Source organism: Dipodomys merriami, unplaced genomic scaffold (assembly GCF_024711535.1).
Source record: "Dipodomys merriami isolate MVZ:Mamm:240054 unplaced genomic scaffold, mDipMer1.0.p SCAF_69, whole genome shotgun sequence".
NCBI classification, from domain to species: domain Eukaryota; kingdom Metazoa; phylum Chordata; class Mammalia; order Rodentia; family Heteromyidae; genus Dipodomys; species Dipodomys merriami.
Genome location: NW_027206279.1, coordinates 4,558,859 through 4,583,474, shown reverse-complemented (window position 1 = coordinate 4,583,474; position 24,616 = coordinate 4,558,859). Strand labels below are relative to the sequence as shown.

At 60.3% G+C, this 24,616-nt stretch overlaps 1 protein-coding gene across 4 annotated transcripts; it reads right to left on the bottom strand.

Annotated features, from left to right (window-relative positions):
• Bahd1 (bromo adjacent homology domain containing 1) lies at positions 1-24,616 on the bottom strand. 4 transcript variants are annotated; one of them, XM_070005796.1, is made up of 8 exons: positions 22,127-22,190; positions 20,310-20,380; positions 7,219-8,643; positions 5,439-5,821; positions 4,537-4,696; positions 4,070-4,146; positions 3,383-3,483; positions 1-2,179 (listed from the first exon to the last, which is right to left on the bottom strand). In XM_070005796.1, exons 3-8 carry the CDS (start codon positions 8,627-8,629, stop codon positions 1,990-1,992), a joined length of 2,322 nt encoding a protein of 773 aa, XP_069861897.1. In that variant the 5' UTR covers positions 8,630-8,643; positions 20,310-20,380; positions 22,127-22,190; the 3' UTR covers positions 1-1,989. The 4 variants fall into 4 exon arrangements, with proteins under 4 accessions (XP_069861897.1, XP_069861896.1, XP_069861899.1 ...); XM_070005795.1 differs by lacking the exons at positions 20,310-20,380; positions 22,127-22,190 and adding an exon at positions 24,260-24,616; XM_070005798.1 differs by lacking the exons at positions 20,310-20,380; positions 22,127-22,190 and adding an exon at positions 24,260-24,616 and having other exon boundaries at positions 3,383-3,474.

Genomic DNA, 24,616 nt, shown 5'->3' with positions numbered 1-24,616 from the left:
TCTAGATCAATACAATTTCTCAAATTTACTTTTTTCTTAAAGAAGTACTTCTAATCTCTGTCAAAAGGGAAGTGAGGAAAGGTGGCCCTCCCTTGTAAACACTGAAATACAGATCTGGGAAACCAGGATCGACACACACAAAAAGTGCATTTTACAAAATATCAACTAAAATAGAGTTTACATGGATTATGCTTCCATCGAAATTCTACCAGCTGCATTTTCAGGTTCGAAAAAATATTTCCACATCTAAGAGTTTTAAAAGCGTTAAGTTCTGGGCAGCAGCCCCTGCCTCCCACGAGGGGGGGGGGCCTGGAACCCTTCTAAGGGTGAGGGAGGCCTCCTCAGCAAACCCCGGAAATAGGAAAGCCCCAGGGCTGGCCCTCCAGGGCTCCCCTGGCCACCCCACCAACCCCTTACTGCCCCCCACTTCTTCCAGCTGTCCCCCACTTCCTCTGAACAGCTTATTCAGTACAGAGACCCAAGGCCCTTCCCGCCAGGCGCGGAAGCCCTCTGGCCTCCCCAACCCGATGACCAATCAGGAACAACCCGTTTCTAAGGATCAGGGCAAGGCTCCAGGGCCACTGGGGGCACCCCCAGGATTCTTCCACCTCCCTCTGCACCCCTGCCAGACTATCTTCATCCAGTGCCACCTCCCAGCCTGCTGGGCCCGCGTTCCCCCGTCCTGAGGAGCCAGTGCCACTCTCCTTGGCTTCTGTTTTGGGGTAGATGAGTAACCAGTTTCCCGACACCCGGCCCAAGCCACAGCCCCCACTCCTCTCCTCACCATGCTCTTCTTTGGTACAAACAGGAAATAATCAGGCCTCCAGCCCCTCTCGAGAGAGCCGGGGCCAGGGCCTACCTAGGCCAGGGGAGGACGACAGGGTGGTGAGCGTCCTAACCAGTCAAGATTAACGGGGCCTCTGGGCAGCAAGAACAAAGTGAAAATGCAGGTTCTCAGCTCCCAGCGAGTGGCCGCAGCTCAGCAGGTCTGTGGACTGATACAGTGTTGATTCTCACTGGGATGGGAATTAGTGCAATCTACAAAAGACTAGGGGAAGGGGAACCGCCAAGGGGAGCCACAGCACTCCTTTGGTTTTGATTTCAGGTGGGTGTGGCTTCGAGAGTCCCGCGTGAAGTTCTGCAGGAGGTTTCCCAGGACCTCCAAGTGTAAGGCAAGAGGAAAAAAATCTTCAACAAATCAGGTAGCAATTCTCCTTGCCCCCGCCCCCAAGCCCTCCCGGACACGACGACGAATCCCAAGTTCACCAGGCAACCTTCTGCGAAGCCAGACCTGCTGCATGTCCCTCAAGAGAGGCAGACAGCAGGCTTGCTGCCACAGCAGGCCGCCTGGGACTTCCAGGGCCAGGTCACGTGGACCCAGCGCCAGCGGCTACTGCAGGGGCAAAGGAGCGAAGCGAGGGCAAGGCCCCGAGTCCAGGAAGAGGAAGTCGATGCTCTGGAAGCTGGACTGTGGCTCTCCACGCTGTGAAGAACAAGCCCAGAGCTGCGCTAGGATCGGGAGCGCCTGATCCAGGCTGACAGGAAGCAGTGGGTCACAGTGGGTGAGGTAAAGCTGGCTCGGCTCCCCTGGGAGGGCCGGGGGTGGGGCGGGGAAGCCGCAGAAGGGTCTGTCTGGTTCTGGAAGGGCCTTACCCTTCCCCCTCGCCCCTACCCTTCCTTGGTGCATGTCCCTCAGCCTCGGCCCAGTCTCAGGGAAGACTGATTCTTCAGGAGTCTCCACCCAGGGCACGGCAGAAAGGCACCCTGGGCCAAGCTGAGGGTGCTGATTTTGTACCTGGACTCTCCTTCCTCCCCTCAAGACCCAGAACCCACGGGGGGCCCTGCCCTCCCACCCCCTCCCAGGAAAACCACAGGCAGGCCACCTCAGGACCCCGTGGCCCCTTAAACCAAGTGCTGTGCTTCAAGCAGTACCCCCAGCCCCGAGCCCCACTTGCCCGAGGGCAGCCCCCTTGTGTGGGCATGAGGACGCTACTGAGGGTTCTTGAGGATGCGGCCATGGCGGAAGTCATAGACATGGCGGCAAAGGAACACCAGCTCTGGGTCTGTGTCCTCGGGCACGGTGCGGTGTGGCGGAGTCGAGTAGTCCGAGGATGGGGGCACCAGCGCCGTCTTCCGGCTGGGAAGGCCCTCGCCCCGGCGCTTGGCCATGGCACAGAATCTGCAGTGACAGACCACGCACTGTCTTTACCCCAGCCATCTTTGCAGGGAGACAGATTCCCTTCCCCGCCCTGCACCCCGGGGTGGTGCTGCTCCCAGCCGGTCCCTGGAGATGCACTTGCTCCGCGGCCTGCAGGGGCACCTCTCGGGGGCTTCCCTCCATGCTGCCTGCTGATCGCTGTGCCATCTCCCATAAGGGGGTAGGTCAGTACATGTTGTCTTAAAGAAAAAGGTCAGAGCCAGGCGCCGGTGGCTCACGCCTAACCCCTAGAATCCTAGCTACTCAGGAGGCTGAGATCTGAGGATCGCAGTTCAAAGCCAGCCCAGGCAGGAAAGTCCATGAGACTCTTTTTTTTGGTCCGGTCGTGGGGCCTGAACTCTGGGTCTGGGCGCTGTCCCTCAGCTCTTCAGCTCAAGGCTAGCGCTCTACCACTTGAGCCACACCGCCACTTCTGGCTTTTTTTTTTTTTTTTTTTTTTTGCTTATGTGGTGCTGAGGAATCAAACCCAGGGCTTCAGGCATGCAAGGCAAGTGCTCTACCACTGAGCCCCCTTCCCAGCCCAGTCCGTGAGACTTTTTTTTTGCCAGTCCTGGGCTTGAACTCTAGGTCTAGGTGCTGTCCCTCAGCTCTTCAGCTCAAGGCAAGCACTCTACCACTTGAGCCACAGTACCACTTCTGGCCTTTTCTGCTTATGTGGTGCTGAGGAATCGAACCCAGGGCCTCATGCATGCAAGGCAAGCACTCAACCCCTGAGCCACCTTCCCAGTCCCTCCGTGAGACTCTATCTCCAATAAGCCACCAGAAAACTGGGAGTAGTGCTGTGGTTCAACCGGTAGAGTGCTACCCGTGAGCAAAAGTAGTTCAAGGACAGATCCCAGACCTGAGTTCAAGCCCCAGGTCCACCAGAAAAGCAAACAAAAACAAATCAAATGGCAGCAGCAGATTGTAGGTAATAAAATTATTTTTTTTGGGGGGGGGGAGGTGGTCCAGTCCTGGGGCTTGAACTCAGGGCCTGGGCACTGTCCCTGGGCTTCTTTTGCTCAAAACGAACACTATGCCACTTCTAGCTTTTCGTTTTTATGGTACTGAGGGTTTCATGCATGCTAGGCAAGCACACTACCACTAAGCCCCATTCCCGGCCCGAGCACTGTAAGTGCGTGAGCGAATGGGTCCTCCGGGACCAGGGCAGCAGACACCACCCACCTGCAGTACTCGGCGAAGGTGAGCACGTAGCACTTCTCCTCGATGCAGGCCACGCTATTCTGATCCTGATGGCGTGACGCAAACACTTCATTCTGCAAAGGCTCAAAAGGAGACAGCAGGGGCATGGGTATGGGAGCCGGGAAGAGCGCCCCGCCCCCGCTGCGCGGCGGGGCCGCAGTGCGGTGGCTCGGCACACCTGGCCGTTCCTCCTGGGCTCCTAACGGCTCACACTGGGTAGAAGTGACTCCAGCGGGGGCACGTTTCCACCCTGGCTGTCCACACCCCGGCCAGAGAAGGAAATGCAAATTGTCCCCCATCTTCCCACTAGATGCAGACCCCACGAGAGGAGAGGAAACAAAAGGTGGGCCTGGAAGGCCGTTAGCTTTCAGGGGTGACGTGTGACGTGGGTAAATGAACAGCTGCTCCTCCCTGCCTACGGCTGGGACACCATCACTTCCATTTTGGCACCCCCAGCCCTCCAGGGGTGCCGCATGTGTCTCTTTAGGGATAAAGGTCATTGTTCCCTTTGAGATGTGAATCCGGCAGTGTCCGAGGAAAACTCCAGGCCCTTCCCTAGGTTCTCGAGGTCTTGGAGAACCCCGGAAAATACCATCTCATGCTGCCCTCGCCCACATACCACTGTTCAGGGCCACTACGCGTGGTTTTGCACCCCACCAGGCAGCTCACCTCGTGCATGCTGGGGCTGCGGCCCCCCTGTAAGTGCTCAGGCCGGTAATACCACAGGAGGCTCATCATCAGCTCCCCTGGGGGACAAGAGAAGAGATCATGGCTAGAGCTGGCAACCCTAGGTGCCCGGAGCAGGCAGAGAGGTTGGCTGGCTGCCTGCCCGCGAGGCTACACCAACCTCCGTGCCTGGACTCTGCGGGCCGTAGCCCCCGCTCCTCCAGCCCCAGCCAAGCATTCAGTGGCCTGGAGGGCACCGGGGAGAGGGCGCTGACAGGTGCCCCGGCCCTGGGGGTAGAAGGCGAATGGATGGATCCAACCCAGCCTTCAAGCCTGGCACAGCCTCTAGGGCGCACAGCCGCAGGCGGAGGGGAAGGCAGATGCTGCCGGGAACAGAGGGGACCTGTGCCGCGCCAAGCTGCAGGCACAGGCTGACCATGCGCAGAGCTCCTGGCCTGAGGGAGGGGTACCTGAATCGGGGTTCTCCCAGAGGGCAGAGATCTTGGCCACATAAGGTGTGGATGTCTTTCTTGGGCCTGACTTGAGGAGGACGGTGTCCCGGACGCGGATGGTCTCCCCGTGCCGCTCTACTGCCTGGTAGCTCTTCCGGATGGCTGGTTCCGGCTCATCCTAGGAGATGAACCCACACCACCAATGGTGGAGTGAAGGGGGAGAAGGGAGGGGGGAGGAGGAATAGAAGGAAAGAAGGAAGATGGAAAGGAAGGAAGGGAGGGAGGGAGGGAGGGAGGGAGGGAGGGAGGAAGGGAGGGAGGTCTGTTTTCAAGATAGCTAACCACTCTTCATGTCTAAGCGCTGGACCCTCTAAGCCCGGCTTTGAGCAAGGATGGGGTGCACAATAGGAATAGAACAGGACCGGGAACGGGGTGGGAAAACAGTGCAAAGCTCTGTTCCGATCCACACCCTGGCGGCGGGTCTCTACAAGCACGGCAGCACCAGCGAAGCGCGCCTGCTCCGATGCGACAGCTCGGGCTGGAACCTTAAACTGCCACTTTAAACGGCTCAGCCTGAGACAAATTATGTGACCTGCCGCTAAGTCTCGGCTTCTTCCTTCGTAAGTGGGGGGGTAAACGATAGGACTAGGGACCCTCACCACGGGGGACGGCGCTGGGGACTCCAGGGCTAACACATCAGGTGCTTAGCTTCACTCTGGGGTCAAATTTAAGAAGTGGTGGGTGCGGCGGCACACGCCTGCGTCCCAGCCCTCGGGGGACTGCGGTTGAGAATCCCAGGCTTAAGGCTGGGCTGGGCTACGTAGAAGACATTTCAGCTGACCTTCTTTCCGTCCTGCCAGGGTCCTTGCAGCGCGGGGGGGGCCCCGTCCCCGCTCCCCGGGCGGCGCGTGGGCACTCACCAGCACGTAGACGGCCTTCTCGCAGGCAGCTCCCACAGGCACCCAGCCGTTGGTGCGGCGGCGGCGGCGGCGGCGGGGGCGCGGGCGCTGGGCCCGTGGCTGCTTGGGGTGACTGGGCCTGCGGGCGGCCTTGCTGCGGGCCGTGTGTCTGCAGCCGGCGCCCGTGCGCAGGCCCGACTTGGAACCGCTGGGAGGCTTGGCACTCTGAGGGCAGGCGCGGGCTACCGTCTGGGGCTCCGAGGTAGGTGTCTGGACGTGGGGAACAGGCTCCGCTGCAGGGGGCACGCTGGGGACAGGGCATCCCAGGAGGGGGTGGGCCGGCGAGGCTGGGTGGCCAGCTTCCGGGAGAGGGAATTCCAGCTGGCCCAGGGACCTGCAGCCGTCTAGAAGACAGGAGAGCTGGGTGAAGGCGGGTGAAGGGGGGCGGTAGGGGGGTAGGGGACGCAGCTGCCTCCAGAGCCTCCTCCCCACCCAACACCCCAGCTCAATTCCTCATGGGCGGCCGGAAGGCCAGCAGGGCGACAGGAAACACAGGGCCCTCCACAGGGGACTGTCAGCGACTATCGGGTGGCGGGGGTGACTTTCTTCGCCTTGGGGAGCGGCCAGCTCTCCCTCTAGCTAACAGAAGAACAGTGGGGCCGGCTCTGACTCCGGCTTCCCCAGGGCTGCCAGACTCAGACAGGCTGGGAAGAGTCCCACGCCTGCCACTTACCAGCCACGTGACCTCAGGCAAGCCCCGCGGCCCCTCGGCGCATCGCTACGCAGAGCTGTAGATGGTCACGCAGCCCTTCCTGGCTGCCTTCCCTGGGAACGTGAACTCAGTTCACAAGTACCGGTCTACCACGCAGGGGCTGTTGACTCCTGCTTGGCAGGCGGGGAAACTGAGGCGGGAAAGACTTGTCCCAGGTCACACTGAGAAGTGGAGGGGGTGTGGCTCCGGCTTCTGTGCCTAATTACATGTCTCTGGCCTCTCCGGTGGTTCTTGGCACATGCTGCTTCCTGTGGCCTTGTTGGTGAGGCTGAGGGGCAGGGGTCTAGGCGTGGGGAGTGAGTGGCCCCCAAAGGAAAAGGCCCAAGCAGCAGCTGCTCTCATTTCTTAAATCTCTAACTCATGCCAGAACCTGAAACAACCAGTCTGGCCAGAACCAAGTGGTCTATAAAAGTTGTTTTATAGACCCCTTATGAGAGGGGGAGGGGGAGGGGAGCGGCGGCAGCGGGCGGGCAGGCCTGCCAGCCGGCGTGGCCCGAGTCACCTCGTTTCGACCCAGAAGCTGGGAAGGCCGGCTGGAGGCAGGCCGGGCTGCCCCACCCCCGGGCACAAGCCATTCAGGTGTCCCGGTCTCGTCAGACACCAGAGCCGCAGCCCTGGTCCCCAGCTGCCTTGCCATGCTCGGCGTGTGTATGCCTGGCCAGGCGATGCCACGGCCGGGGAACCGGCTCTCTTTCGAGGTCTGTATGGCCACAGCACAACGGCCTCAGGGCAGCTGGCACCATTTCCAACCCCCAAACCACCAGCTGTCCTCTAAGTGCCCGATGGTCCCGGAACCCAAAGAATGCAGTTTCCCTCGAGGGGACACGGGAGGGAGTTCCGTATTCCGCTCAGCAGTTAAGAGTCTACCATCGGGAATCCCAGCAAGGGGAGGAGACAGCTGCCCCACGAAGGGGGCACTGCTGCTAAAGGCCAGGGCACGGCATCTCCACCGTCGCTCTGCCCCCAAAGAGCCCCCTGCCCAGAGCCCAGCCCCGGGGTCTTCTGGGACACCAAGCAGGTCCGCCTTACCTGCTGCGAAAGGCATTCTGTAGGGTGAGCCGCCACAGGCAGTGCCGATGTGGGTGAGAGGCAGGGGCAGCACCCCGCAGATGCTGTAGCCGTTCGCTCCCGTCTTCTCGCTGGGGCAGTAGCGAGACGAGCTCCAGGGTGGGTGCTCGAAAGGGGTGCCTGAAGGCACTGAGCTTGGGGCCAGCAGGAGCCCCTCGGTGGGGGCGGCCACCGGGGACAGCTTCCCCTCGGGGAGCATGGGGCAGGGGGAGTAGCCCCCACACTGCAGCCCATCTTGGCCACAGTACAGGTAGAAGCTGCCCAGCGCCGTGAGCTCAGGCCCGGCACACAGGCCGCTGTAGTCGGCAGGGTTGCCGGGCATGGGCAGGGGGGAGAGCTGAGGTACAGGGAAGGAGGGCTGGTGCAGTTCCTGCTTGGGGGCCGGCGATTCCTCGCCCGGACGCCCAGGCTCGGGCTTCAGGGCTGCCTGCCCACCCATGAGCAGAGGCAGGTGGGGACGCTGCCCCACGGGGCTCTCCAGGGCCTTGCACAGGGGCTGGCAGGGGGGCTGCGCGGAAGGCCCGCAGGGAGTCGCAGATGGCCGGGGCTCGTCGGGATGCTCCTGCCAGCCGGGCGGGCCGGCGGCCTCTCCGGGGTCGGCCCCCTGCCGGGCCTTGGGATAGTTCTTGCCGTTGACCTTGGCCCACTTGGGCCGCAGGACCTTGGGCGCCGGAGGCTCGGTGGATCGCCCCTCTGCCTCCGCCGGGGCCCGAGGGGGCCGAAGGGGCAGCTCCCGCTCGCGGCTCAGCTTCAGGAAGGCGGCTGCGTTCAGGCTGGCCAGCCTCTTGGGCGCGGGGTCTCCCTCTCGGCGGGTGCCCTCCTCCGAGGCTGGCTCGGGGGACAGGTCCCGACTGGCCTCTCCCAGCCGGGGTCGTTTCTTGGAGGCGGCCCAGCCGCCGGGGGCGCGGTCGCGGGCGCGGTGGGAGTCTCCGCGGCTGGTGCGGCGTGTGCCCGCCAGGCCGCCGTCCTCCCGCTCCAGCAGCAGGTTGTTGAGGGCCTCCGCGTTGAGGGAGGCCAGGCGCCGCTTGCGGGGCTGCACCAGGCCGGTGTCCTCGCCGGACGGGGCGGGGCTGGGGGGCCTGGGCAGGTCGGGGGGCAGCTCATCGGCCTCGTCGGCGCTGCGGGGGCCGCACACGCTTTCCAGGCGGGTCAGCAGCACTTTGCAGGCCTTGGGCTTCTCGGGGACCGGGGGCCGCTTCCGCAGTGGGTAGTTCTTGCGGCGCCCTGTGAGGTGCGCAGGGCTCGCCGGCTGGCCGGGCTCCACGCCCTCGGCCCCCTGCTCCGTGCCGCTGCCTTCCATCTGCAGGGGCTCCTGCTGGTCCGCAGAGCCAGAACTCAGCAAGGACAGGGACTTCCTCCGAGTGTGTGTCATGGGGTCCCTCCAACCTGCGGGACACAAGGCAGGCAGTGAGCAGAGCCCAGCCCCACCTGCTTCCCGCCCCAGCCTTGCCCGCAGTGAGTCTGTCTGTCCGTCTCTAGTCTGTCTGTCCGTCTCTAGTCTGTTGCAGCCATGCAAGGGATGTTCCCCTCCTCCTCCTCTGTGAACTGAGGAAGGCTGGAAAGCCTAAGCACCAGGCACACCCCGGAGCAGAGGAAGCGGAGGCAAAATGGACCCCTCTCCTCCTCCTGTTGTCTTTGCTCCTCATGCCAGGCACGGGGAGACCCTGACGACACAGACGGGAACAGAGCGGCGGGAGCCCATCAAGCCCTTCAGAAGCATGGCCTCCCCCCCCCCCCTCCCGCACATCAGAGACTGGACACCAACGGTGCGAGGTGCAGAGGAGTGGCGAAGGGGAGCTGCCTCCGGGCGCTGGGAGAGCCAGGTCTACCTGGCCCATCGAGCCGGGCAGCCTGGCTCTGGCGAGCCCGGGGTTGGGAAGGACTCCGCCAGCCCAGTTCATCTGGTTCGGATTCCAGGAAACATCACCCGAATGAAGCGCGGGCGCCCAGGGGAGACCAGACACACTCAGAAGACGCGCTGCCCGCCACGCCTGCCCCGCCCCGCCCCGTGGTTCTTGGCAGCCAAGGAGTCAGGCGACAGGCAGGAGAGGGGACACGGAGTCCAGGGCTCCTGAGAAAATGCCCGAGACCAGGCCTACTCTCGTCACTGTGTGGCAAACATCCTTCACTACAAACTTGGGGCGACCGGAGCCCCAGGGCTGTGCTCCGAGAGTAGTGTTGCCATACCGGCAAGGCGGCTCAGAACTGCCTCGGAGGACGGTGCTTGTCGCTCGAGGTCAGAGGTCAGCGCTCTTCACTCTACTCTGCAATCCAAAGCAGAGCAACTGCCCAGTGAGGTGCCAGAGGTGCCAGGGAGCCCGGTGACCCCCCCTCACCCCAGCAGTCAGGGCTCCCCACGCTCACCCCAGCAGGGCCAGGACTTAACCCCGTGAGCCCCAAGCCCGAGCTCCCAGGCCGTGCTGGCCGCGTGCTGAGAGCGCGTGGGCAACCTTCACCCCTGAGACAGGACTTGGCAGACTGGACGGAGGGGGGGGGGGTGAGAGGAACAGGCCAGATTCTGTTCTGGCAAAATGGGAGGACTCACTACTGTCCCGCGATCTGGCCCCAGGCACGCCAGGCACAGAAGGCGCATCCATTCATTCCCCAAACCCCAGGCCTCCCCTGGGCCCCCTCAGAGAGCCTTTCTCCTGCATCGGGGTGGCCGGCTGTCCCAGCCGGCTCAGCGTGCTCATTAGCAATGCCGCCTTCCACCCTCCAGAGCATCCCAAAGGCCAATGTCCTACGGGCCTTGCTCAGACCAGGACGCGCACAGTGCCAGAGGTGGTGGAGGAGCCAGGCGGAAGCTGCAAGCTGCAGCACAGCATAAGCACATCTGTATTTCCTAGAAATGCGCTGAGGTCCGTCCCCCCCCCCCCCGGCACCCCCTCCCCCGGTCCCAAGGAGGCTGCAGGCTGAGAATGAGCAGAGCGTGCAGCTGAGCCGGTGAGACTCCCTTCAACAGGCCCCAAGCTCCAGAGTAGCTGGGTCTGGGACCAGCTGGGGCCAAGGCTGAGGTCACCTGGGCTTGCGGCCTTTGAGGACGCGGACGTGAGTACAGAGCAGAGAGGGGTGGACAGGAAGAAAGCCAGCGCAGGCCATGTGCATGGAAAGACAGCCGGTCTGTTCCCCAGCAGCGGGCTGGGCAGGGGCTGGCCGATGGGCAGTGCCAGTCTGGGGACACCTGCCCTCGCTTGGATTCTTCTCTCAGCACCCTGAAAGTCCCAAGAGGGCACAGGTGGGAGGGAGAGGCACGGCAAATCGTCATCTCTCACTCAGCACGGTCCCTCGGGGGCAGCGCTGCCCCCCCGGGGGGACATCACACACATGGTCCAATCCCAGACCAAACCAGCCCCGGGAGCCTCCTCCTAAACTCCCCGGAATCTGCCAACCTGTCACCCACTAAAAACACCCCAGGTCATCAGAGCACGTTGCACAACAACTCCCGGCTTTCATGTGTCCTGTCGGGAGGCAGCCTGGGGTCTGCTGCTGTGTGGGAGCTTGTGTGAGTCACGCTTTGAAGCGCCTGTGAGAATCTTGGCAGTGGCTTCTCCCTGGGGTGGGGCTGGATGAAGTGCTCTGGCCTGCCAGGGACCCTCCAACCCGGAGGGGTGCCCGGGCTGGGCTGCTTGGGAGAAGCCCATCCAGGAGAGCGGCAGAGGCCTGGCTCTGTGGCTCCCGTTCCGGCCTGGCCGGCCCTCCTGCAGGCTCCCCCACTGACATGGCTCCACCGGGAACTTCCTATCACTGCCAGCAAGAGCACCGGTGCCCTCAGCACTGCCCTGCTCCGATCTGGAAGCTTCGTCCTTCCAGGCACAGGGGATCCAGGCCCCTGTGGAAAAGGGTCCTAGGAGGGGCTCCCCCAGGGCAGATTACCTCTCACCTAGCCAGGCCAAACTGCTGATGGCTGGAGAAAACCAGTCTGACTGTCCTGGGCTCTGAACAGCCTCCCTGAGGAGTGGCAGGCCAGGGAGCCTCCCAGCCAAAGACCGGCTCAGCCTCCAATCCCCGCGAGCACGGGCGAGAGCCAGCAGACAGGCCATCTGTACCCCAAGAACACGCCACAGTCGCAAGCAAAAGGGACACCAGAGCCTGGCGAACTGTCAGGGCAGAGCTGGGTGGAACCTGGGCTGGAAGTTGTCCCCACAGAGGAAGAAAAGGCTGAGTGGCCCTGTCTTCCCACGCACAGCACCCCACCCCAAATTCTCCAGCAAGGGACCCGTGGGGCGGGGGTTGGCCCGAGGGTCCCAGTGAGGAGCAAAGGGAGGTGAGGGTAGGGACCTCAAAAGCAGGGCAGAGCACAGATTACTCTGACAAGCAGCCTGGGGGGGAGGGGGGAGGGAGGGAGGGAAGAAGCGGGGGTGGGGTGGGGGGAGAGGGAGAGAGGGAGAGAGGAGAGAGGAGAGAGGGAGAGGCCCCTAGCTAGTGCCCTGCCCTGCTCTTCCCCACAGCACTCATCCTGGGGCTCTCAGGGCGAGCTGCTCTTCCAAACCCTCTCCTAGAGGCTTCTGAATGCTGCACTTGAAACTCCGTCTTCAGTGGAAGGAGAGCGGTCAGGGATCTTGAGTCAACAAAGGTATCACCTGGTCCAGAGCCAGCGCGAGGCCAGCGCGAGGCCAGCGCGAGGCCACCGCCTTCCAATTCCAGCTGAGGTCACACAATTAGCCTAAGCTTCACCTCCCTCCCCCCAAAGGGGTTTCCTGACCCTGCTACCCGGTAAGAAGAGCAGCAGGAGCACACAGGTGCGCTCCCCTCTCCTTCAAGCTGAGTTGCTGTCACTTCAGGAGGACAGGGGTGAGGCGCTGCCAAGGCCGTGCGGTAAACCGAGGTAAAGGTGCTGAAGCTAACCAAAAGCAGAAACCACCAAAGGTCTGAGGCAGGCGGACCTGGCTCTGGCTTTCGCAAGAGGTCCTGGGTTCCAATCCCAGCATGGCAAAAGAAGAAATGCTGGCACTGCTCCTTGTGAGCGACCAACTTCCTATTCTCAGAACCAGAACCGGAGGTTCCTCACATGGAAGGGAAACACTTACTTCCAGACGGTGGCGGTGGCGGTGGCAGGGCTGCGGCCCCACAGAGCAGCACCCCCTCCCCCTGCACACGCCCCCCAGCAAGAGCTCAGGCAGCTGCCGTGGAAAGCCAGCCTGGCGGGCCGGGAGGAGGCCCCAGCCTGCCTGCGCCTCAGCTCTGCTGCGCCACAGGAACTCGCGAGTGTCCTGCAGAAAGGGTGTGGAGCCGGTGTGGGGGGGACGGGCTGTGTGCGCTCAGCACTCGGCCTGGCGAGAGCGTGAGTGCAGACCCAGACTCAAGACGGGGTCAGAGGGCGCACCACGGGCTCTGCCGGCAGCACCTCACTGAGGGGTCACTGCTGGCATCCACACAGGGCAGGAGAAGTCTTGGCTCCAGGAGCACAGGGCTCTGACCCTGGGCACAGCCCAGGAAGAAACCAGTGGCTTTTGCCACCAGCCCCACCTCCCTGGTGCCCACTTTGCCTCCCTTGTGTCAGGCACTCGATTCACCATGCAACCGAAAGAACTGGCCTGACCCATCAGGACACACAGGGTTAGTTTTGAGCGTCTCAAAAGCCTTAGTGGTAGGCGGGCGCCAGTGGCTCAGACCTGTGATCTTAGCTACTCAGGAGGCCGAGATCTGAGAATCTCAGTTCAAAGCCAGCTCTGGCAGGAAAGTCTGGGAGACTGTTACCTCCAATTAATCACCAAAAAGCTGGACGTGGTGCTGTGGCTCAAGTGGTAGAGCCCTAGCCTTGAGCAAAAAAGCTCAGGGACAGTGCCCAGGCCAAGTTCAAGCCCCAGGACTGCCCCTCCAACATAAAAATAAGTAGTTAGTGGCCACCCTTGGAGCCAGGCCCACAACCTGGGGGGGGGGGGGGGCGGGGAGTCATTAGTCCAGCAAACGCTGCTACCTTTGGCTACTCCTGGTATGGACAGCTTAGCCCAGCCCCAGAACTGTACCCAAAGAAGCAGAACCTCTGCTTACTTCCAGCTCCAGAGCCAAAACTAAGGTAGGCCGTAACAATGGGCAATTCTAACAAGACTGCAGACTCTCTCTCTCTCACTGTTAGATAAGCAAGTTCAAGGAGATTTACAGCCGGGTACAGGCTGCTCACGCCTGTAAGTCTAGTTATGTAGGAGGCTGTGATGGTAGGATTGGTAGCTCAAAGCCAATCCAGGCAGGAAAATCTATGAAACCATTACCTTCAGTTAATCACTTAAAAAGCCCAAAATGGAGCTGTGGCTCAAGTGGTAGAGTGCTAGCCTTGAGCAAAAAAAGCTCAGGGACAGGCCCTGAGTTCAAGCCCCAGGACTGAAGCGTGTGCACACACATGCGCTAGCGCGCGCGCACGCACACACACACACACAGACTAAAGTGAGCCTAGTGCCTGTGGCTCATGCCTGCAATCCTAGCTACTCAGGAGGCTGAGATCTGAGGATCAAGGTTCCAAAAGTCCACGTGACTCTGATCTCCACTAAACTATTCAGAAAAAAGCTGGTAGTGCCATGGTAGCTCAAATGGTAGAGAGCTAGGCTTAAACACAATGAGACTCAGGGACAGCACCCGGCCGAGTTCAAGCCCCAGAACTGGCAAGGAAAAAAAAAAAGCGACAGCAGAGTTGGTAGAATTTCCTCATACAGTTGGGAACCGCTAACACTCCCGTCTTGAGGGAGGGCGCTTCCTACAGGTGGGGACCGAGAGTGAGGAGACAAAAAGGCTCCCTCTGAATCCACCAGCTGCAGAGTAATAAGAGACCGCAAGGGCAGAGGGCACTGTGTTCTGCTTTAAGAAAGAAACTCAACAAATGAGATGGTAACCGTATCCAAAAGAAACCAGTCTTTAAGCCAGGCGCCAGTGGCTCACGCCTGTCATCCTAGCTACTCAGGAGGCTGAGATCTGAGGATCGAGGTGCAAAGCCAGCCGGGGCAGGAAAGTCCCTGAGACTCTTATCTCCAGTTTATCATCAGAAAACTGGAAGTGGTGCGGTGGCTCAAGGGGTAGAGCACTAGCCTTGAGCTGAAGAGCTCAGGGAAAGCACCCAGGCCCAGAGTTCAAGACCCACGACCGAGAAAAAGAGAGGTAGGGAGAAAGAGAAAGAAACCAGTCTTTAGAGGCTTCCTTTAAAGATCTATGTCCCAACCTTGGGCAATGCATGCTCCCCTAGCTTCTCCCCCACCCTCAGCACCCCCTGTACACCGCTCTGGCAAGTAGAAGCCTGAGCACCTGCTGCTCATTTCTTGCCGCATCTTGTGACCTTTGGCTATCAGGCCAACCAGGGCCACCCCCAGGCTGCAGCGCTCTGGGCGTGGTCGGGGGCTTGGGCTCTAACGTTGGCTTTCCTTGTTTACAGACTGTTGTAAGGATTCAATTAAATAAGAGCGTGTGTGAGGTGCCTAGCGACGTGCCTGGTGAGCAGTGAGCGCTCAACCCAAAGCCACTCTTCCTTCCCTTCCCCCTGAGAAGTACCACACTGGCTGAGAGACTGGAGTGGGCACTGGGAGAAGACGGGGCAGGACAGTGTGGCCAGCCTGGCCAGGAGCCCAGCACAGGGCAGCGCCGCCGCCACACCCGGTGTGGAGCACGAAAGCCCAGCGGGAAGCTGCACTCTGGGAAACTCTTAGCATGACACGAGGATGCGGGGAAGTGCGGTGGACAGAGGCATCTTCCTTCCTCCACGCTCCCCGCTCAGCTCCACCGATGGGTGCAGCTGGAGGCATAGAAGCTCCAGCCCAAGGCTCCTGGACCCACCCACCCAGAAGCCTACCTGATCTGGCCAAGCGATTGGGAGACATGAAATAGGAATGGGGGAAGGGCCAAGCAAAGCTCAGTCTTCGGGCAGGGGAGTCCTTGTGTTGCTAATGTGACATCCTCCAAAAACATCTCAACAGGGCTGGGAGCCCTGGCTCACACCTGCAATCCTAGCTACTCAGGAGACTGACATGTGAGGACTGACGTTTGAAGCCAGCCCTGTAAAAGCCATGAGACTCTTATCTCCCATCAACTACTAAAAAGCTCAAAGTAGAAAAAAAAAAAAAAAAGGTTCAGGACAGCGCCCAGGCCATGAGTTCAAGGCCCAAGAGCAACACCAAAACAAAAAAGCAAACAAAAAAAATCTCAAGCCAAGCAACGGTGGCTCACGCCTGCAATCCTAGCTACTCAGGAGGTTAACTTCTGCGGATCAATCATGGTTCAAAGCCAGCTAGCGCAGGAAAACTGAGAAATCTCCAGTTAACTACAAAAAGACTAAAGTGGAACTGTGGCTCAATTGGTAGAGTATTAACCCTGAGTGAAAACAGCTATATGATGGAGCCCACGCCCTGAGTTCAAGCCCCAGTACCAGCACAAAGAAACAAAGCAAAGGGCTGGGAAGGTGGCTCAGTGGTACAGCGCTTGCCTCGCATGCATGAGGCCCTGGGTTCGACTCCTCAGCACCACATAAGCAGAAAAAAGCCAGAAGTGGCGCTGTGGCTCAAGTGGTAGAGCGCTAGCCTATAGCTGAAGATCTGAGGGACAGCGCCCAGGTCCAGAGTTCAGGCCCTACCACCGATCAAAAAAGAAAAAGAAAGAAAACCCTCAACAGCTCACCTGGCCTGGTAGCAGCAAAGGACAGTGAATGGTGATCCTATCACCAGAATAGTGCCTAGATCCTTACAGCCTGCCTGGGTGTATAGGCCCTGACTTGATCCCTGGCACTTAAAAGAGAAAAGGAGAAAAGAAGAGGAGGAGGTGGAGGAAGAGAAAAAGTTTTAGGCCAGGATTAGTGGTCTGGAAGCCAGCCTGGGGGACAGTAAGATACCTAGCTCCACCTCAAAGAGCAGTAACAAGCCTGGCACTGATGGCTCACGCCTATAATCCTAGCTCTCAGGAAGCTGAGATCTGAGAATCATGGTTGAAAGCCAGCCTGAGCAGGAAAGTCCATGAGACTCTTATCTCTAATAAACCACCAGAAAAAAAAAAAACTGGAAGTGGCACTGTGGCTCAAAGTGGTAGAGCACTAACTAGCCTTGAGCAAAAGAGCTCAGGGACAGCACCCAGGCCCTGAGTTCAAGACTCATAACTTACAAAAGGGGGAGGGGCAGAAAAGCAGGGCTGGGAAGGTGGCTCAGTGGTAGTGCGCTTGCCTCGCATGCATGAGGCCCTGGGTTCCATTCCTCAGCACCACATAAGCAGAAAAAAGCCGGAGGTGGCAGTGTGGCTCAAATGGTAGAGTGCTAGCCTTGAGCTGAAGAGCTGAGGGACAGCGCCCAGGCCCAGAGTTCAGGCCCCATGACTGACAAAACAAAACATAAAAAATGCATTAACAAGCACGCGCGCGCACACACAGACACCTCAAGAGAGTTTGCCTAGCTAGAGGTGCCACCTCCAGCAGTGGCCAGCCCAGTCACGATAGCGGCTCTGCCCCACGACTTCCCAAACACGCTCCACCCTGAATGTGCCAGCCTGAGGGGCAGACCGCGAGCAGACCTCAACGCCGCACGGCAGGGCCCAGAGTGGCAGCGCTTGGACCTCTCACCTAAGTGACCAGCGTCACCCACAGGATGGGGAAGCTCCACAGGCCAGGAGAGCCCCAGAGTCAATACAACAAGTATTCAGAATGAGCAAGGCTTGACGCACACAGCTGAAAAACCCCTGACCAAGAAAATGCACGAAACGAAAAGGGTTGCAGATTTCTAAGCTTTTCTGCAGTGTGCGATACACATATACATCAACTCCACCAGCTGAGCAGCCTCCCTGTAAAGCCCCAATGCTTCCAATACTTTTCTAGTCCCATTTGAGGAGGAGAGAGTACTAGAGTAGGGATATCCAAATGGCGCGGCATTTCTACCCCAGACAAGAGCCTTCCAACCCACCGCCCAGGAGCGCGCTGTGCCTCGGAAACCTGATGCAGTCCCTGAGTTACATCAGGAAATCTCTCTTCACACCTCGCAGGCCTCTCCGTGGTCTAGTCTTCTCTCCCAACTTGCCCAGCTACCTGCGGAAACACTCCACTCGTTACTAGCCACACTTGTATCAAGGCAAAGGTCACAGATGAGGAGGTGAAACCAGCAAGGAAGAAGCAGAGTTGGCACACGAGCGTGCAGGCCCCGGGACGCTTCGAGATGCAGGCCGCAGAGGCCTCGACCCAGGCTGGCCTGGCACACGGTGTTCGCCGCTGCACCCACCCTCATGGCTGCCCCGGGAGGCAGGGCGTAGCATCTCATCTGAAGGAGAAGCAACACCTGCCACCAGGCTGCTGTGGGTAGGGCAGAGGTAGGGTACCTGGGAGTCAACCCCAGAACCCACACGTCCACACCGACGGGATGCCAGGGCATTATCACAAGCCTTCTATTTTTTTTTCCCTGTTAATTACTGCCATTTCAACACATTACTAGCTCTTCCTGAATTTTCACCACAAAGGAACTGGAAATGTACGACATTTAAATGCCATCTGTGGGCTGGCCAAAGGAACATAAACATCATTTTAAAAAATTGTTTCTATGGCGTCGTGTAGTGTCACACACCTGTAACCTCACAACCCATGAGAGGCTGAGGCAGGAGGGTGGGGAGTTCAAAGCCCGCCTGGCTATGTGGTCGCACAAAAGATTCAATCAAGAAAGCAAGTTTTGCTGGGAGCTGGAGGCTCACGCCTGTAATCCTAGCTACCCAGGAGGCTGGATGTGAGGATCGCAGTTCAAAGCCAGCCCGGGCAGGAAGGAAGTCCATGAGACTCTTTTTTTTTTTTTGTCAGTCATGGTGCCTGAACTCTGGGCCTGGGCACTGTCCCTCAGCTCTTCAGCTCAAGGCTAGCGCTCTACCACTTGAGCCACAGCACCACTTCCAGCTTTTTCTGCTTATGTGGTACTGAGGAATTGAACCCAGGGCCTCATGCATACAAGGCAAGCACTCACCACTGAGCCACCTTCCCAGCCCCTCCATGAGACTCTTATCTCGGGTTATCCACCAGAAAACCGGAAGTGGCACTGTGGCTCAAAGTGGTAGAGCGCTAGCCTGGAGCTGATAAGAGCTCAGCTCAGGGACAGAGACCAGGCCCAGAATTCAAGCCCCAAGACAAAGCAAAAAAAAAACAACAACAACAAAAAAAAAAACAAAGCAAGTTCTTACAGAAACATCAGCTCAAAGTTCCCGCTGAACTCTTACACACACTTTTGTTACATACCCCTTTATGACCTAGAAAGTGGCAGGAGCTCCTAAGTGTCTCTGCATGTTTCTTATCCAGAACTTTCCGTCCCCTGCCCTCAGAAGCAAGGAAGAGGGCTGTGAAGGTGGCTCAGTGGTAGAGCGCTTGCCTCGCATGCCTGAGGCCCTGGGTTTGATTCCTCAGCACCACATAAGCAGAAAAAAAAAAAGCCAGAAGTGGCGCTGTTGCTCAAGTGGTAGAGTGCTAGCCTTGAGCTGAAGAGCTGAGGGACAGCACCCAGGCCGAGTTCAGGCCCCACGACCGGACCCAAAAAAAAAAAAAAAAAAAAAAAGAAGCAAGAAGCAATGAAGACCAAAAATCTGTCATCACATTTTGCAGACAAGATAGGCTGCCCCTTGGCAAATAAACCCCAGTATTTGCAATTTTCTCTGAAGAATACTTTGTCATTTTTACTCTTTTGCGTATCTGCCCATTCTGTGAGACACACCCCCTCACCCTGGCAGGGCAGGGCAGGGCAGGGCACCTCCCCACTGCTGAGAGGCCTCTGCAAACACGCCAGGTCGCCCGCATCAGCAGCACCTAACCATCCCGCGACTTCTGCAGAGATTCTCTAAAAGGATATCACCTGAAAAGGATCCACCTCTAATCGCTAAACCACCTGGGAACGAGAGCTGGCCCCCACATTTTGGACAGGTAGCTCTAGTTGAGAAGGCATCTGTGGCAGGAAGCTGAACACACTACCCATAGAGAAGAACGATACAGCAAGGCCAGGGAGCGACGCGCCTTGCCTCCCCACACTGCCTAGCAAAGGAACTGAACCAGGAAGAAAATGTCTACCTCCAAATCCTCACTTGATTATTTTCATTCAGGCAACCTGGTCTCAGAACTCGGCTCTGTGGACAATGAGCCAGGCAGAGGCAACCCGCGCCCGACCGCAGACAGGGGGAATTAAACCTACACACTGGACCCCAAGACAACATGATTCTTATGGGGGAAAGGGACAGAATGGGTTGAATGACCTTCCTTGAGGGTGTTTCCCACAGGGGAAAGGTGACAACCGTCTCTCCCCACTCCCAGGACACCAACACAGAGTCCTGGATGTGACTCGGATCCTCGGCTTTTGGGCCCGAGGATGCTGGTCCGGCTCTGCCGGCCTACACAGGCATCTGCAACCCAGTGCTGCGGCTCTGCCTCTGCCTCCCTTTTAGACATTTTACTGCTCATTAGTGGCAGGACCAGGAGGTGGGCTGGAGAGACATAAAGGAGCTGAAATTCAAACCAGTCCATTTGACTTCAGTTAGGTGCCTCCCATAAAACCGGGCAGGATTTCATCATGGAGACCTCCCCACGCCCCCACCTGGGGAGGTCCATGCTACCTGAGGGATCAGGAGCTGCAGGGTCCCGGAACCCTAGGCGTGAGGAGCCCAGGCTTCTCATTTCCACGCGCTCTTGACTACCTATGATTTCCCCACCTTTTCAGAGTGAAAAGGCAATTCAGCCGCCAGCCAGCCCCCACCCAGTGAAGGCCAGGAGACCTGCAGAGCCCAAGTGTGCTGGGTCTGCCCTGGGGACCCAAACACTCTCTCCATGTCCCTCTAAAGTCCCCCCCCACACACACACACAATGGCAAGTTCACAAAGGAAGTGAGGCTTGCCAGAATGTGCTAGCAAATTCCCATAAATACTTGGGCCGGGGTAGTGCTGCTTATGTAAAATGCTTCCCCCATTGAGAGATGCTGCTTTATTTACATTCTTCACAGCCCATTCATAAAAAGGAGGTCCTTTAATGTTGGGGCTGTTCGTATAATGCTCCATAAACTCCCGAAGCTTCAGCTGGCAGCCTTTAGAGTTCAACATAGGCAACTTCTCAACAAGAAACTCCCCCCCTACCCTCTTTAATGACTCACCTTGGGACAGGGCACCAAAGCCAGATGTGGTCCGAGCAAGGCCAGGAGGAAACCTTGTAGCCTGCTGGATGCTGGGGCAGAGGGGGGAGGAATGAAAGGAAGTCATTTCTGCAGTGTGAAGGAGCGGGAATCCCTTCGAGTTCTGCTGAAATCTCCTTGGTGGGTGTCCAATGCTCCCTAACTAACTCATTCCTCTAAATATGAAGGAAAGTGTGGCGAGCACTTTCCTAATCCAAAAGAAAGGGAGAGGGGAGAGCCCTTCCTGAGTCTTAGTTTGCACTGTGGATGTATAAACAGGCTTCTCTCTCCTGGATCCAAGTGTTTCAGGAGCGCTGGGATTTGCTGGGATGAAGCTCAGGCAAGGCCGGGGACTAGTGGAAGGTCTGGGGCGCAGAGCAGCCCAGGGCAGCGCCCAGGACAGGCACTGGGAGGCAGCTTTTCTCCTGCCACAGGAGGAGGAGGAGGAGAGCAGTAGTAGGGATTTTTCTTGTAATTGACAGGGGAGCGGTCTACATTGCCATGACAACTGTGAGGGGTGGCCTTCCCACTTAAAAGGAAACTGCTAGTCCATTAATCATCAAAATGGGGCACAGAAGGGAGGTCTGGGGGCAAGGGATGGATTCAGAAGGTTTTCTTACCATCTAGCTTCTAGCTGGTCACCAGTCCCCTTTCCCATTTCCCCCATAGTCCAACCAAGCTCTGCTGGCTCTGGGGACTGTAGCTTTCCTTTCTGATAGCTCTGTGGGGCTGAAGGAGCCACCAAAAGGAACCCTAACGTCCTATCCATGGACCAGACCCAGTATTATTTTTCTCTTCTGCTCTCAGAATCATGCTTTCTCCCTCATTTACACCGGGACTGAGAAGAGATAAAACATATGGATTCATTTAGCATGGACAACAAGGAAAGTTGCATAAGAACAGCAAAGCCTGGGACAGAGAACCGTCCAGTAGGGTAGGAGAAAAACAGGATTACAGCCCTTTTCCAACTCCTGTCTATATGGTGTCACATGAGTAGCCCCACAGGGCTGGACTCTCCACCAGCAGGAGTCGCAGAAGCAGCAGCTGAATATCCCAGGTGAGAGCCCTCCCCCTCCCCCAACATGCCCAAGGACAGGAAAGGCCCGAGACCCCCCCAACCTCTCCACACTGAGCATTTCCAGAGAAGCCAAAGGAAAGATTTCCCCTCTGATCCCACCCAACTCAGCGGCCAGCTGCATTTATTCATTCAACAAAACACACAGGGAGACTACAGATGGGGAACACCGGCACAGTCACACAAACCCCCACACCTTGGACATTCATATTGTCCCTGCCCCTCAGAAACTTCCATCCTACAAATCCTCTCAAGAAGACAGCCAGGTTAGAAAATGCAGTGTGTCAAGGGAGGGGGCCGCCTCCCTTGACTGGGAGTGGAGACTTCAGACAAGCGGGAGGAATGGAGAAGGTGGGAGGGGCGGGAGCAAAGGGCAGAGACGCCAGCGTGCCAGGCCTGCCGAGGACAGAGCCTGGGGACAGCACACTGTCTAGGTTGAGACTGCGAGAAAAGGAGAAAGCACCACAAATGTGGGGGGAGAGGGCGGCAGGGGTGCTTCAGGGGGAAATGATCTGCTAGCGTGAGTAAGCAGGGAGCAGGAGGACAGAACACCACCACAGATTGACACAGGGACACAGCCGGGCAGCAGGCCGGGCACCAGCAAGGAAGCAGGGGGGTGAGATGTCACCAACAGAGACTCTCCTCACTGCTTCAACCCCACAGGGCGCACCCCCTAAACACAGGCCCAACTGGCATGGAGGCTGCTGCCAGCTAAGAAACCTACCAAAGACAAGGTATGTGGTTTTAGCAACTCCGCTTTACACCACGCAGCGAGACCAGGTCGCTCCCTGAGCGCCACCAAAGGCAATCGCGTACAGGTAGCCACTCAGAGGACACAGAGCGAGATTCTCCAGCCTCTGGATGTAGACATGCAATTAAACTCTCTCAGAAGCGCTGCAGTCTCCCCAGTGAACCAACACCCGCCCCCTCCCACAGCCTCAACTCAACCCAGGCTGAGGGCTGGACCTTGGGGGGGTGGGGGGAGGGCTAGGGAGGAACATGAGCAACTCCGCGCCCTGCTGTGGCAGGGCTGACAGGCCACATTCTCAGGGTAGGTGGACAGCCGACCAAGGTGGGCACCACCGCTCCAAGTGGGGCTTTACAAATGGGTAAACACCACCCAGCCCAGAGCTGCCACCGGGAGACCTGGAGACACTCACAGCAGGAGCTGGTGGCTCCCAAGTGTCCTCCAGCCGGCCAAGGGCAGTGGCTGTCCCTCTGAGACACGTGGCCCTCTGAGGCCCTGTGCTCCTTTTTGTGGAAGACCCGGAGGTGAAGGTGGGGTTGGGGGGGGGGGGAAACGTCTCGGGTGGCACAAAGGAGAAGACTGGAAACCTGGCTCTTAATCTCCTGAAACGTCTTGCCTGGATTTCAGCTCCGCTTTCCCCTCTGTGGGCGCCTCCTTGGCTCAGGAAAAGTGCTGAAGGCGGTGGCTGAGGGATGGCAGGTGCACCCTTGAAGAAGGGGAGTTGTCTAGTCCAACTAGTCTTGAGGTGCAGCCCACAATGGGCGCCCCCGGGGCCGGGGTGGGGGGGACCCCAGAGATGGCTCCGAATCCCCACTCCCACCGCTCCCCGCCGGGCAGGCCCCAGAGCGGCTCACCACCTTGGCCTCGGTAGGACCCGGGGCCCTGTCACCCCTGTCCAGGCCGGGGCGCACCGTGTGCACACACCCCCCCCACCCCACCCCTGCCCCTTCGCCGTGGCCGAGTCGACCCCACTCTTCCCAGCACCGCGAGGCCACCGGTGGCTGGAGCCCGAAGCCGGGGCCCGACCGAGCTCCTCGAGGCGGGCGCCCCGGCCCCCCGCGGTCCCCCGGGGGCAGAGTCCGAGCCGGCCGCCGGTCCCTCGGGGTGGGCGCCCCGGACCCGTTCCCCGTGCCCGACGCCTCTACCTGCGCCCGCCGGGGCGCCGCCTTTGTCCGGCTCTCCGCCGCCCGGCGGGGCCCTCCGGCTCGACCTGACCCGGCCCCCCGGGCCGGGAGGAGCGGGGCAGGGCGGGGAGGGCCGGGCCGGGCCTGGCCGCGGGCGCGGGGTCCCCGCTGTCACTTGGAGGCGGTCTGACAACTTCGATTCCTCCCCCCCCCCGCCTGCCCGCCCCACACCTCGGACGCGGCCGCCGCCCCGCACGGTCCCCGCCGGGCCTCCCGCGGCCCACACTCGCTTCTCGAACCGGTGCCCTTCCGTCTGCGGCGCCTCCCTTCCCTCCAGCCCCGATCCGCTCGGCTCCTCGCCCCCCCGCCGCCCCCACTCCCGAGCCCCCCGGTAGCCATCGCCGGTCGGCTCCCCCCCACACACCCCCCGCCCCGCGCGGGCGATCCCGCGGCGCCGCCCCCGGCCGCGGCCCCTCGCCTCGGGGACCGCGATGGGGGAGGGGGCGCGGCGGGGGCCTGGCCGCCCGCGCACCCGGCCGAGACAGAACCGGCTCCGCCGCGGCGCGGGGACGACCCGGCCGTCCTCCCACCCTCCGCAGCCCGGGACGCCCGCGCCGCCGCCGCCCGGCCGAGCTGCCACCCGCGGCCGCCACCCACCCCGGCCTGCGGGGCGGGCGGCCCCCGGGGGCTGTCACCTCGAGGCGCGCCGCGCTCGCTCCCCGATGGCGGGACCGCGGCGCCGCCGGACCCGGGAGAGGGAGGCGGCGCGGGCGGGCGGGCGGCCGCACCTGCTTCGCGTCGTCCGTCCGTCCGTCCCTTCCCGGGCTGGCGGGGGCGGCGGCGGCGGCGGCGGCGCGCTCGCTCGCTCGCTCGGCGGGGCGCGCTGACGGGCGGCCGGTCCTCTCCCCGCCGCGAGTCCGCCTACCGCGCTGGCTCGCTCCCGCCCGCCCCTTCCCCCCCTCCCCGACCCCGGCCCCCAGCTCACCGGGACGGGCGGCGCGGACGGCGCAGCTCCCGGCGCCCGCAGGCCCCGGCCGGGCTGGAATCCGGCGGCTGGAACCCCCCGGGGGCGCTCAATTCCCGGGCTCCACGCTGCTGCGTCAGCGCCTCCTCCTGGGGGCCGCGGCCGGGCGGGCGGAGCGGGGGCCGCGGCCGGGCGGGGCCGTCGGAGGGTGGGGGGGGGAGAGCGGGAGCGCCTGGCCGGGGCGGGCGGGCGGCGGAGGCCGGACGGGCGGGGCAGGCAGCCGGACGGGCGGGCGACGGGGGCCGGGCTCCGGGATCCGCTACGCCGCTCGCGGTTCCCCCACAAACTCCCCGAGAGCGGAGCCTCCGCCGCCCTCCT

Coding starts and splice junctions, on each gene's coding strand:
- Bahd1 (XM_070005795.1), bottom strand. CDS start 8,629: ATGACACACACTCGGAGGAAGTCCCTGTCCTTGCTGAGTTCTGGCTCT. Junction 3,484..4,069: donor GCAGCCCCAGCATGCACGAG/GTGAGCTGCCTG, acceptor TCTCCTTTTGAG/CCTTTGCAGAATGAAGTGTT. Junction 2,180..3,382: donor ACCTTCGCCGAGTACTGCAG/GTGGGTGGTGTC, acceptor CTGTCACTGCAG/ATTCTGTGCCATGGCCAAGC.